At 36.1% G+C, this 14,008-nt stretch overlaps 1 protein-coding gene across 9 annotated transcripts in view; it reads left to right on the top strand.

Moving 5' to 3' along the window:
- PHF6 (PHD finger protein 6) overlaps positions 1-11,971 on the top strand; it is a 45,279-nt gene extending 33,308 nt beyond the window's left edge. For 6 of the 9 annotated variants that reach the window (XM_064482662.1, XM_064482661.1, XM_010989518.3 and 3 more), the window contains 3 exons: positions 554-687; positions 8,335-8,464; positions 8,788-9,715. In XM_064482662.1, coding sequence (XP_064338732.1) covers positions 554-687; positions 8,335-8,464 — 264 coding nt within the window. In that variant the 3' untranslated portion in view covers positions 8,788-9,715. Of the gene's footprint in view, positions 1-553; positions 688-8,334; positions 8,465-8,787; positions 9,716-11,341 lie in introns of those variants that run through there. The other 3 variants (XM_031445906.2, XM_064482660.1, XM_031445905.2) reach the window with 3 other exon arrangements.
- Positions 11,972-14,008: the final 2,037 nt, after the last annotated feature.

Genomic DNA, 14,008 nt, shown 5'->3' with positions numbered 1-14,008 from the left:
GCATTTCTCAAACTTATTTGACTATGAAACCCTTTTATCGACAATCAGCTTAAGTCTTCAAAAGATTTCAGCCCCTTTAGTCTCCCTCCTGCCCTCTTGCTTACTTGGTAGCAATACCTCTCGAGGAGGGGCAGGAATTGCTTTCCTATCTTTTCATTCTTTCCCCTAGTCATAAAGGGAAAGGAACTGACCCCACGGAGGAAAAGAAGCCAGGCACTAAAACATAGACTATCATCCTGTTTTGTGTGTTTGGCAGTATTAAGGCATGTTCCGTGTATGTTTAGATGTCAGGTCTCTGATGGTTAGTCCAGTTAAGTAGTGGAAACATCAGGAGTGACAATATTACAAAGTCTATCAAAGTATGGTTTAAACTGCAGTGTTATTGAATATACATGCTATACAGTAAGTTCAATGCACTCTTTTTCAATAGAAAATCTGCCTATTTTCTTTGTAAAGTGGACTGTTTGGTTGAAAAATGGCTAAAATAGAATAAATAAGATTGCATCAACTTTGCAATACTGCTTATGACTATTCTTTCTCTTCCCTTAAACAGAAATGTACACTTTGCAGTCAGCCCGGTGCTACCATTGGATGTGAAATAAAAGCCTGTGTTAAGACTTACCATTACCACTGTGGAGTACAAGACAAAGCTAAATACATTGAAAATATGTCACGAGGAATTTACAAGTAAGAGAACAACAATTGTCCATTTTCCTAAACTTGTCAGTAAGTAACTGCCCTTAAATAGATGTTAGTTTAGTTGATCACTCTTCTTGGGCGGTGGTCAGACAAGTGTAGAATGCTGAGGACTCTATAAGAAATGAGTGTTGCAGTTGGCATTTTCCTCTGACTGCACATCCCTGGATTAGCATTCGTTCAGTGAGGATTTGTTATGCTTCCTATGTGCCAGGCATTGTGCTAGGAGCTGGGCGTGCAACAGAGACCAAAACAGACACAGACTGTGTCCTCATAAAGCTTACAGTCTAGTGGGACAGCCACATCAATTAAATGGCCACCTAACTAAATATACAATCGCAAACTTCCTAAGTGCTATAAAAGATACGTTACAAAGCGCTGTGAGAGCACGTGGCGAGGAGGAGCTAACATCCGGAGCGGGGAGTGTTAGGCATTTCCTTAAGGAAATAGTGCTTGAAGTGAGATATGAAGGGCGAAATGAATGTGGCTGTTGGGAAAGTGTTCTAGGCAGAGAGAACAGAGTGTTCAAGAGCTTAAGGTGGGACAGAAACAAGGGTGCAAATGGGGAGGGGGGTGAGTTAGGAGGCTGCTGCCGAGGGTCCAGGTGAGAATTGTTGGTAGCCTAGAATAGGATGTAGTTGTGAGGACAGAAGACAAAAGATACTCTTGGAAGAAGACGGAGTGATAAGTTTTGGAGATTTGGGATTACATGTTACCCTCTTGCTTATGAGTCTTCCACTTACCTGTGCTGCATTGGGCTAGTGGTGTCAGTGTGAATCTATAATGGTTCCCTTTGTTTAATCGAATGGAGAATAAGTTGGTTGGGATCCCTGAATGTTTGATTTTCCTTTGCAAGTTGTAAAGCACTTCCTTGCCCTCACATTCTCAATATGCGATAAACCAATAACTCAGGGTCTACTTTTCCATGTACAAAGCAGTTTATATAAGCAGTCACCAGGTCATTCAGGTGACCGCATGAGGAGCTAATGCTGTATTATAAAAGTTGCCAAACTTGGCTTAATAATAAAGGCATAGGTTTTTAAGGTGAGTTCTATCAAGCCTTTAAGGAATAGATAATTCCAATCTTATTTAAAGAGATTCAACACATAACAAAAGAGAAAAATTTCTTGGTTCATTCTGGAAAGATTGCATAACCGTGACACCAGATCTAACAAAGATAGCATATAACAACAAAAATAAGAGAAACTATAGACCAATCTTACTTCTATAAATATATATACCAAAATCCTAAATAAAATACTGGAAAATCAAATCCAGTGCTGTATTCTAATAACTTAAAGACTATTCAGAATTAGGAAATATATAAATGTGATCCATTATAATTAATAAAGAAAAATCCTATCGCCTTCCTAGTCTGTGGTAAAAAGACATTTGATATCATTTCAACATCCATTTCTGAATTTTAAGGTAGAAAGACTGCTCTTGGTAAGCTAGTAGTCTTATTAATACACTGTTAAAGAGGAAAAAACCAGCAAACAGCTGATTTAGTGTTAAAATAAATGGACCATGTTCTTAACCAGAGCTGAGTCTTACAATCACCTGGAGGTGGATAGGGCCCTCTTTAGAAATGTTCATGCCTGGGCTCTACCCTCAGAGGTTTAAATTCAGTAGGTTGAGGCCCCAGCCATGTATTTGGATGGCTCCCCAGGTGATTCTCACGATCATGTCTCACTGAGAAGCACTGTACCAATACACTTCCATTCAGATGAAGAACAAGACAAGGGTGCCAACTACCAACATTACTGTCAGCATCACTGTTCTTCTGGAGGGTTAAGCTGGTGCAACAAGAAAAGGAGGAAAAATGTATAATAAATATTGTGAAGGAGAAAAAGGAAATTGTCTCAATATTTGTTATTGATATCATTGTCTACCAAGAAAAATCCAACGAAATCTGCCAAGAAAATCCAACAAAATCAACTCTGAATGTATTAAAATGTATAAGAGCTCAGTAAGGCTGCTGAATATGGGATGATTATTTTTAAAAACAATTCCAGTAATAGCTAGTTAGAAAATGTAAAGGAAAAATGGCTACCCCCTCCCACCCCGACTCCCCACATGTACACACACCAAAGATGAACTTTTTTTAGAAAATAGCGTTTTACATGGGATCCCAGTGAATGGCGAAATATATTATGCTCCTTAATAGAAAGATGCAACTTTGAAAGATACCTATTCTCCCCAAGTTAATCTATATATTTAATACAATTTTAATGAAATCCAACTTTTTGACAGTTTTGTTGAAAAGAGTAAATGTGGTATTATTGTCTATTAGTGATGACTAAGTTACTTTATATAACAGGAAAAGAAAAAGAAGCTTACACAAGATAGAAGTTTGTTTCTCCCCTAAAAGGTGTCCAGAGGAAAGCAGCGCAGATGTGGTAGGCAGCTTTTCAGTGTCATCAGGGGTCCCAGTTACCGTCTTGGGCCTTCCTTCCATAGGAAGTAGGAGGAAACAGGAACAAAGGAAAATGGAAAGAAAAGTAGCTATTGCTCCAGCTGAGTCAGTCTTTAATCAGCCTTCCTGGAAGTTCCGTACACACTCTGCCCAGCATCTCATTTGCCAGAATTTAGTCACATATCCAAAGGAGGCTGGAAAATAATTACTCTTAGTGGGAGGGAACATTGCTACCCAAATAAAATCTGTTTTAGTACTATGGAGGGAAGGGGAGAAAATAGATACTGGGGTAGTCAACTAGTCTTTATCACATGAAGCCAAGAAAATTTATAATGTGATTCAGAGGAGAAATCCCCTGTTAGATATCAAAGCCAATCATATAGTAATTAAAACAGTATAGTACTGGCCCAGTGAGAAAGGTCACAGAAGATAGATCCATGTCTTTGTTGGAATCTTATAAATAATTTCGGTACCATTTTATATCTGTGGAGACAGGATGGATTAATTCTGTATTTGGTGTCTAAACAATTGGCTGTCATTTAGAAAAGTCTTGAGTATAGCAGGCCTTCCTAAGCATGATAGGAAACTCAAAACCTTTATTTGACTACATTAAAATTAGACTACATAAAGAGAACTCCAAATCATTAAGAAAAGACACAACCCAGTTAAAAAAATGGGCAAAGGACATGAGCAGACAAGTTATAGAAGAAATAGCCATGTGAAATAAGCATGTGAAAAATCATTCAACCTTATTAGTAATGATGGCAAATGCAAATTTAAACAAGATCCTACCAGTTTTGGGAAAGATGAATAGGATTCAGATCATCTAATGTTAGGTTTTGGAGACACAGGCATTCTCATTCCATGTTAAAATTGAATATAAGTTGGTACAACTTTTTAGGAGAGCAATTTATCATTGAAGACCAAAGCAAAAAATATCTATCTTTTGCTACTAGTCTGCTCATAGGGATTGAGCAGACAACAGTTCAGGGATGTATGTGCAAGAAGTTGCATTGCATTACTGTTAATGATAGCTGCAGTACCAACTAGGGCATCTTCTTAGACTCAGTATACTTTGTACTGACAAGATTACCCCAGATGGCGTCAGTCTACTCAGGAAGGACATAGACAGGAACTACAGCTTGTCAGCAGGGTGGCATCAGATACTCCTCTTCTGTGAGAGTCCTTGCAGCAGTCAGGGTAAGTACAGCCCAGCTCCAATAGGATATGATCCACAATGGGTGGTCATAGGATCCATCCTGGCTTAAAAGCCTCATATCCAATCAGAGCCAACACCTCTTATAATACAGTTACATAGGCATAGATAATTTTAAGGTTACACCACACTGAAAGAGGACCAAAGCTAAGGCGTCTTATCAGAATACCCATATTCTTCCCACTCCAGATACAGTCTACCAATTAGGAGGTAACGTAGCTTAGTAAAATAGTTGGCACACCAATTTTTGTTAAGTTGCCAGGGTTCTAAAGGGTTAACTAAAGGTGAAATTCACATGCAGAATGGGAAAAGGTTTTTGTTAACCTTTTACCTACAATAGCAAGAAAGGAAAAGAAAAAATAACCAGAATGTCCATCAGGAGACTTAATAAATTTTAGTATGTACATACATTTAGTTGGAATTCTATGCAGCTATTAAAGAATAAAGTAGACCCATGTGTAGAGTTGTAAAGACGTATTTCTATCATAGAGTGGGGGGGAAGTTGTATAATCCTATTTTAGCAATAAAAAGTACACTTGTACACACATGTACAAGATATGTGTATTTTTTTATACACAGAAAATTTTCTAAACGCATAGTCAGCAGACTTAACAGTATTCACCTCTCATTCATTACATAGGGGTGGAGAAGATATATTTTATATATCTTTTATATTTCTATTCTCCATTATATGGTTCATAATCAATACATTATTTTTTAAAGTAGCCAATAGTATTTTAAAATAACAGGCCCATTTTAAAACATCTAAAATCAGATATGTGGAGAATTATTGTATTTAAATTTTAACTTTAGATATTCTTATTGCAGTAATTATCCATTTTCATTTGGGGAAAAAATAGAAAATATAGATAAGAAAAATAAAACTTAATGTCAGCTTTAATTCTACCACCAGAGATAACAACTTTAAATCTTTTGGCATATTTTTTTCTAGACATTTTTATGATTGTGTATATTTATAAAAAATAAAACTTTCTTATATATACTGTTTTATAAACTGTTTTCCACTTTGAACATTTTTTTCCTGTGACATTAAACAGTTTTACATCACCATTTTAATGGTTGCATAGTATTCCATTGTATGGGTATATCAGTTTGTTTAATCAGTTCCATTTTAGACATTTAGATGGTCTTAATTTTTAGCTATTAGAAAACCATGTTGCAGTGATTATCTCTAAGCAAACATATTTGCACTGGGATCCATGATGATTTAAATTCCTCTTTTCATTTTTTCACATTGGAATTTGTTTCTAAAATCTGCTAAAAATGTAGATTTCAGATTTTTCCTAGAGACCATTGAGTTCAGATGAGTGTGCATATGCGAGTAGCTTGGGGAGAGAAGAGTCCACAAATAGGAAATGCACCTACACGCAGCTTGCTTCCTTTACCAGCCCTTTGGAGCTTGAATATAGTCATATTAGAGAGGCGAGGGAAGGTTATATACTGATTCTGTTTATCCTATTTTACTGTCTTTATTTTATTTCTAACTACTTAAATATGTATTTTTCTAAAATATCAGTCTCCCACTGTAAAAAAGTAAATTCTCTGACAGCAGGGATCTTGTTTGGCCAATTGACATCTGCGGCCTTGGTGTCCAGATTAGTGAAGGACACATGACAGGCCTATGGGAAGGAGTCCTTGAGTGAAAAATCATCCCATAAAAAGATTAAAATGGGCTCTAATAAGAAAGGGCCCATGCTTTTAGGTAAAGCTCTGTCATAAAAATTTCCAAAAGTACACAAAAATAGAAGAGTATAACGACGCCGCATCTCAGCAGGTGCCAGGTTATTGCCATGATCGTTTCATCTTTTTTTTTTCCTCTCTGAGGTATGTTAAAGCAGAATCCCAGATCTCCTGTTATTTCATCCCTGCATACTTTAGTATCACTATGCCATCATCACACCTTATTAATTGACAGTAAGTTCTTAGAATCATCTCATACCCAGTCCACTTTCATATTTCCCCAGTTGTCTTGAAAATGTCCTTTTAGACTTGATTTGTTCAAATTTCAATACATACAAAGTCCTTACATTGCATTTAATGGATATGTCTCTTAAATCTCTCTGAATATAGAGCAGTCCCCACTCCACCCTTGCCTTTTCCCCCTACTTGTTGAGGAACCCTGATATGTTGTCCTGTAAAAGTCCTATATCCTAGATTTATGTATTTGCATCATAATGATGTCATTTACCTCATTTCTCTACCCCTCCACATTTCCTGTAATTTATAAGCTGGTTCAAAGGCTTAATTAGATTCAGATTATCTTTTGGGAGAAGATACTTCATAGGTGCACCCTGTAGAAGTCTCACTCGATATTTACACTCATGATTTTTAAAAAAACGGCATTCCCACTGTGCAGTGTTTGAAAAGTAGAAATTCTTCATAGTTCTTTGAAAATTAAAAATGTTTTCAGAATAAAAAATGATGAGCAAAACTAGGTCGGAAGTCAGTTGTTACTATTGCCCCTCCCACCCCACCCCTGCCTTTTATTCTACTCACTTGTTCCAAACTTTCATATTAAACCTAAGTTTGGATCATTTGTGGCAAATGAATTCCTATGTGATCATCTTTTATCCATTGCTGACCACAAGAGGGCACCCACTGAACATTTTTAAAGCATTGCTCCATCTTAGCATATACATAATTGACCTAAAACTGAGCTCAGATTAGCCCCCACCCTTTGATTATGGTGGGAGTGGTTAACTGTAAAAAATATATTGGTGCATATACAGTAAAGTGGCCTAAACCTTTGTTCAAAATCACCTACATTGCTGTTTTCATTAAAAACAATGACTTTCAAGTAGATAGTATATACACACAAATAAAAGGTTGTCAGAACTGCATGATGTCAAAGAATCACTCCAGAGATGATTTGCTAATTTCAAAGACAGAGAATCTACCCTTACAACAAAGAAATCTGGCCATCACTACCACCTTAACCAAATGAAAACAGCATCACTAGCAGCAGGACATTCTGGAGTTGCATGCCTCCTGAACTATGCAGGATTACCTGCCGAGTATCCTGGACTAGCAAAGGACAGCTGAACCAGCAAAGTTAACCAAGCCCTAAACAACAAGGTCCTACTGTGTAGCACAGGGAACTATATTCAATACCTTGTATAATGAAAAAGACTATGAAAAGGAATATATATGTATACGTAAAACTGAATCACTATGCTGTACACCAGAAACTAACACAACATTGTAAATCGACTATACCTCAATTGAAAAATAGTTAATCAAGCCCTTAGGCCTTATTTCTAGTTTATAGGAAATAAAGGATGAGAGAAAACCAAATAGAACATTACCACAGTTAGGCAACTCCAGAATGTGGTGTGGTTGACAAGGTATATGGTCTAATTCTTTCCAGAAACTCAGTGTCATGGGGAAAAAAGAAATTGGAGGAACCAGTCTAGATCATGAGAGACACAGCCAAATGCAGTGCCTGGAAAACTGTTAGATGACTCATAAAGTTGTTCTAGTAAAGGCCAGGACACTAATGATGAAAAGGCCCTAGAAGAGTTTGAATAAAATTGTTTCATGACATGTGAGCAGAAAGCAAGTAGTATATATCGAATTTATATTATTGCCTAAAATGTGCTTTTAAATTATGTATATGAAACATCCTAGAACTTGATTATGTCATATATGTACCTGAAAGTTGTAATTTTCAAGTTGACCAAAAACTTTTTTTAACCTCATTGGGCAAACTGAGGGATTGCCTTATATTTGGGCATATGCAGTAACTTAACTTTCATCCTAAACCAGAGGTTTTATTTCTGATGAACTTTTACTATTTCATCAATAGAGTGCTTTCCTTTCTATCTTTTAGATAGAAATGGACCTGTAGCTCATTGTGGAGTGTTTTTAAGTGTGGAGGAGGAAACCCACATTTTAAATGGGCACCAACCTCAGCCACTAATGACATAAATATATTCTCATCAACAATGACAAAGCATTTTGAGATTTTTATCTTTCATCATTGTAGACTATATTGTAAAAATCATAGTGGAAATGATGAGAGAGATGAAGAAGATGAGGAACGAGAGAGTAAAAGCCGGGGAAAAGTAGAAATTGATCAGCAACAACTAACTCAGCAGCAACTTAATGGAAACTAGGTATGAAAGTTAATTATATTGGCTCTGTTGTCAGGATACAGTATACAGTAATAAATACCTATTAAGGTAATGATGTGCAGTATGATTTTTTAATGCTATTATGTTTAGTTAAGCATGTCAGTAGAAGCTGAGGATGTGTAGGCTTGCATAGTTTTTTTTTTTAACTAGCTGATTTTGCAACAGTAAAAACAAGCTATCCACTTTACCAGTAAATGTAGTTGTAATGTGAAACCAATAAGATATTCTTGCTCCTCAATAACATTATATTTATTGTGCTCCCCTCAAGCATCATATTTTACATTTTTTTATCATCTTTTAAACAGGTTCATGGGACAGAGTTAGAAAACTGGGAATGAATAAGACATCCATAACTACTATTCTTTTTTCACTGTTTTCTAAAATCAAAAAGGGTTTGTAACTTTTTACTGCCCATCTCTTAGATCCTTCATTGAACTGCCTAAAAACGTCTTGTTTGTTTTATGAGCCTTCACTAGATGGCAGCATTTGACATGTTGGTATTACGTAGCTGTAGTTTGCAGTTTCTGGGAAGCAATTGAAACACTATTAACCCTGTGTATAGTGTCAACAGTTAAAGCAGACAGTGAAATGAAGTAAGCTATATTTCTGGACTGAACAAAGTTCTACTGTTTAGAGTGTCTAAGTTTGTTTAGTGGATTCATGCTCAAGGGAAAGCATAAGCAAATTTCACTTTACAGTGCAAACACGCCTCTGGTGGCAACACATGGGAATTTGTGAATTTTTTTTTCACATTCAAGTAAAGGAGGCTAGAAATGAAGAGAACCTTCTTTTTCTCTTGGCTTTGACAGCACATGCTAAAAAGCTCTTCAAGAAGTGTGCTAAAGCTTTTCGTTTGGTTCCTGTTAAAGTTGTTCTCACTGACCAGCATGGACTCGGGCAACTGGTGATTATAAGCTATGAGCTCCAGTGCTCATGCCAAAATTCTCTTGACAGCAAACCTCTTCTCTTTTCATGTCATACAAAGAGCTTCTAGCAAAATGATTGGATCCTTTCAAGTTTAAACTACCATTTGGCAACAGCAAATTAAACCTCTTTAAGATTTAAAGGGTTACCACTTACTAAGGACTTTAGCCACCAAGACTGAAACCCTTTCCTCTCAAGTGCCGTGTTGTGTGGAACACTTCATGTATCGGCCCAAAGTATGTAAGGAGGTCTTATGTGCTGTAGAAGTAAAAAAAAAAAAAAAAGAAAAAAAAAAGAAAAAAAGAAAAACAGTCTTGCATAAAACAGTATTTATTTTTTAATTCTGTGACCACTATTTTAGAAACTTTATTTAATATTTTTAATGTTTTCATTCGTTGCTTTGCTTATCTATGAAATAGGCTTCTGTGCCCTACTTTTCTTCTGGTGGGGTTCGGTGGTGTTTTATTGATCATCAGAATTGTTTCTCAAAGCCTAAGAACCCAGCTTTTTAGAAAAAGGATTTTCACACTGGCACTTCTAGCTAGTGAGATTTTCTTCCACTCACCTGCTGAAGCACATTTACGTATTCCTTTATGGCAAAACCAAAAAAAAACTTTAGTTGTGTTCTGCCTAATAGTACCATAGCACCTCAATATCAAGGGGAGGGATTCTGATTTCTGAATTATTAGTTAACTTACCACATTAAAGCAGATTAGCAAACAAGAAGTAACATGTTAACTTGACTGTACATTGAGATATTCTGCAGCTTCTGGAAAAGCATTTTAAAAATGTAACAGGTTGAAAATTACACTGTGCTTATGACTGATTTTTTTAACTGCTAGTCCCTTAAAGTCACATTTGTCAAGTGTGTATTCACACATTTACTTAAATCAAGGGACTTGATGATTGCTTTATTTTAACCATCTTTTATTATTTTTAGAAGGAAACTAGCTTTAGTAGTGGATTGCCCTATGTGTTTTTCTCTTTTTGCTCTAAATATACCATTGGAATTTTTGTGTGTGTATGTGATGAATTTTCAAAATTCTCCATGACTTGAAGTGCAACGACAGATCTAGATGTTTGTTTACCAAGCTATGTGACTTTTCCCAAAGGATCTGTACTTAATTTCCTTACAACAGCTTGAAACCTGTTATTTTAAATCTTTTGAGTCACTGTGTCGAGATCATTTTTACATTGTGTGCCATAGATTTACCCATGAAATAATAAAGCACCTTCATTTTTGGACAACTACTGTAACGATGTTTTTTGGAAAAATGGAAGGTGCCAGGGGTAACAATGGCCAGTCAATAATCATATAATGAACTTCAAATACTATAGCTGTCAGTCGATTGATTTGTTATGTAATAAAATGTATGACTTTGTATGGGTTTCTTCAACCCTTTCTCTGCCACTAGCAACCAGAATAGCACTTTACCATTTGGTTGGCTAGATAAGTGGCTGGCTACCTATTTTTCTCACTGTGGTGTGATTGGCTAAACAGTCTTTCATTAAAAATTGAAATGTAAATTGAAGTCACATGAAACATCACCTTTGGTTGTAAACCTCCGATATTTTGATTCTCTATCCATGTTTTCGTCACATGCTGAGTAAAAGTGCCTTACAATGTAAAAATTGTACAGTACTTACGTTCCCAAGTAGCATCATCATCTTCTGGGTAGTAATTACATTGTGGTATGAATATTTAGAAAAATGGACCTCAGCAGTGTATTTACTGTTCATCTCTTAAGTCCTTAACTGTAGTTTTAATAAGCATGACATTATTTGATAAGTATATAACATTTACATCATTTCAAAAAATACTGCCATGACTGTCTTTTATGCATATTTTAGCTTGAAATTTTGAAGCGTCTTTTCTTTTTTTCCTTTTTTCTTTTTTCCCTTTTTTGTTTTGTTTTTGTTATTGATATTAAACAGTGTAATCTTTGCAAGCGTATATTGAAGATTATTCTGGAGCATTTATTGCCTTACCAGAAATGTTAGTAAGAAATGTTCTTTAGAGTAGAAAGATAGACTTGAGTTTCTATACTTTAATAAGAGCTCTTTGTTCCTGGGGGGAGGGGGGAGGGAGGGTGAGTTTTACTTTCATCTCAATTTATTAAAAACCCACAGCTGAAATACATTTTATTTCAAAGATCAGCAATTTTAGAATTTCATATAGTACTTGCTCAGGAGTACATGCTACTCAAGATATTAAGAGAATAACAAGATATGTAGATCTACTGTTGAATCAGAATCTATGTACTTGAACAAATGTGTGAATCTTAAATATCTCAAAGCAAAAGAAAAGTGTTCTAGAATGTTGTTGCTTTTTTAAAAAGCGCTAAAGTTAGACCAAGGTATACAGTTTTGTTCTAAGAGACATTTAGGTTAATTGTAAAGATAAGGAATGCATTATGGGTCAAAATCAAACATTCCTCTCATGTTATGTATATTTTGTTCCTGTTATATTGGCTTTATTTTCAAAATTGTAGTTTGTAGTATTAGTTTCCTTTTATTGGTATTCTTGCATATACTATTCATTCAATAAATGAGTTATGACTTTCATGTTTGTATTTATGTCTCTTTTGTGTAAGGGAATGATGAAGCTTATTTGTAACAGCGCTGGTATTTTGTTCCTTTCAGTCTCGCTTTATTTCAAGGTGAAATGCCTAGTTTCATAACTTGTCTTTAAACTAGTACAAGAGAGAAATGTGAATTTGAGTTTAGTTCAAAGTTTCACACAGAAAGGTTCTATCATGGACAGAAACAGCAGCCTGTCAAGTACAGTGGGACTGCATTACATCTTGGTTCCTTTCTCATTACGTGATTCAGATACCTATGACTTAAATCAGGTCCTCTGGAACCTAGTTAGAAGGTGATTTTAAAAATAAACCAGCACTCCTAGGACAGTTTATCTGATGCGTAAAAAGGATGCAGGATTAATATCCTTGTCATAAAGGGATTCTATCTTAAAGATTTAAATCTCCCTTTCCCGTGAACAGCTTGCTTCTAGCACAGTGCTCATATATTGAGGTGGCCATATCCAGGGCAGGAGTCAAAGTTTTAATTGATAGAACGTGCTCATTCCGTACATACAATTCCTAACCTGCATTCCTGCATCCCTACTCAAGAAGGGGGAAAAAATCAAGTAAGAGGTTCTGAATAATGCTGCAACTATAGGACACGATGTGCTTTGCTGCAAGCATTACCTAGTCATGTTTGGCTTGTGTGTATGTGTGTGTGTTTAAAGTCCATTACTTTGTTTCATTTCAATTACCCCATAAAAATATGAAGAAGAGAGTTATGTGGCTTTCTTTAGCTTACTGAAACTATTGACAGCTGGGGTTTTGGGTTGGGGGGTTTCTTTGCTTTCTTTTTCTCAGCAGCAGTCATCAACAATTGCTGAGGTCATTCCAAAGCATAAGCCTGGTAGAATTTCCTAGGAAAATTCTATAGGCAGCAAATGGCCAGTCCACATTTTTAAGGGAAAAACTCAGTCCCTGAGATAGTGCTGCTTCATATATTAACCAGTGTTGTGTAACCTTGCCTTGTCCAGATAGTGAGGTAACTGGACATTAAGGACAAGGCGAAGATGTATTCTTGACTTTTATTCACAAGATGAAAGCTATAAAGTGCCAGTTACCATGAAAGTTAATGCCAGCATTTTACCTTGTTTGACTGTAGCAGACGTGTTCTGCTTGCACTCAGTGTACTGAAGTCAGTCAACCAGACCTGGATCCTTGTCACAAGATAGCAGATCCGTAAACATCCAAATTCTACCTTTGCCTGCACCTCTGAAGGCTATATGTGTGTTTTTATGTTGGGGGTGGGGGCAGAGTGGGGAGATAGGGAAGGTCTGTCCTTGCTGGGCTGGGCAAAGAGTTAACCAGGTCTGCTACGTGAATGATAATAGTCTAATAAAGGGATTTATGTGTAAACAAAACTACTTTTGAAGGGACAACCTTTTAAATGGGACCTGAGAGAGTAGCTATTCAACGGAGTGTTAGAAGCAGGGAGAAAGAAATAAACTGTACTTTAATATGGACATTGGATTTAGAGCTGTTGCATTTCCATAAAGTCATTTGTACAAAAAGATAAGGTTTTTCTGTTTGTTTGAGTATTTCTAAAATCAGAGATATTTATAGATTTTTTTATTTATAAAAGTCATATCTAGCCCTAAAAAGAGATGAAGTACTGATACATACTGCAATATGGATGAAGCCAGCTGAGAAGGGTCTAAGGAACCAGCACAAAGGGTCACATGTAGGAGTCCATTTATATGAAATATTCAGAAGAGGCAAATTCATAGAGACAGAATGCAGATTAGTGGGCGTCAGGAGCTGGGGTAGGGGGAATGAGAACTGACTGGAGTTTCTTTCGGGGGTGATGAAATGTGTGGAATTAGATTGTGGTGATGGTTATGCAACTTTGTGAATATACTAAAACCCTCGAATTATACACTTTAAAAGGGTGAATTTTATGTTAGGTGAACTTTACCTCAGTTAAAAAAAAATTAATGTGGTCATTGTACAAAATTAAAATATACAAAGATATATAAAGCAAAATGTGAAAATCTCCCCTTTTCCACAAGCCTTCTCCCAA

Source organism: Camelus dromedarius, chromosome X, assembly GCF_036321535.1.
Source record: "Camelus dromedarius isolate mCamDro1 chromosome X, mCamDro1.pat, whole genome shotgun sequence".
Classification (NCBI taxonomy): Eukaryota; Metazoa; Chordata; class Mammalia; order Artiodactyla; family Camelidae; genus Camelus; species Camelus dromedarius.
The sequence above is the reverse complement of the archived record's forward strand: the minus strand, read 5'-3'. Positions and strand labels throughout refer to the sequence as shown.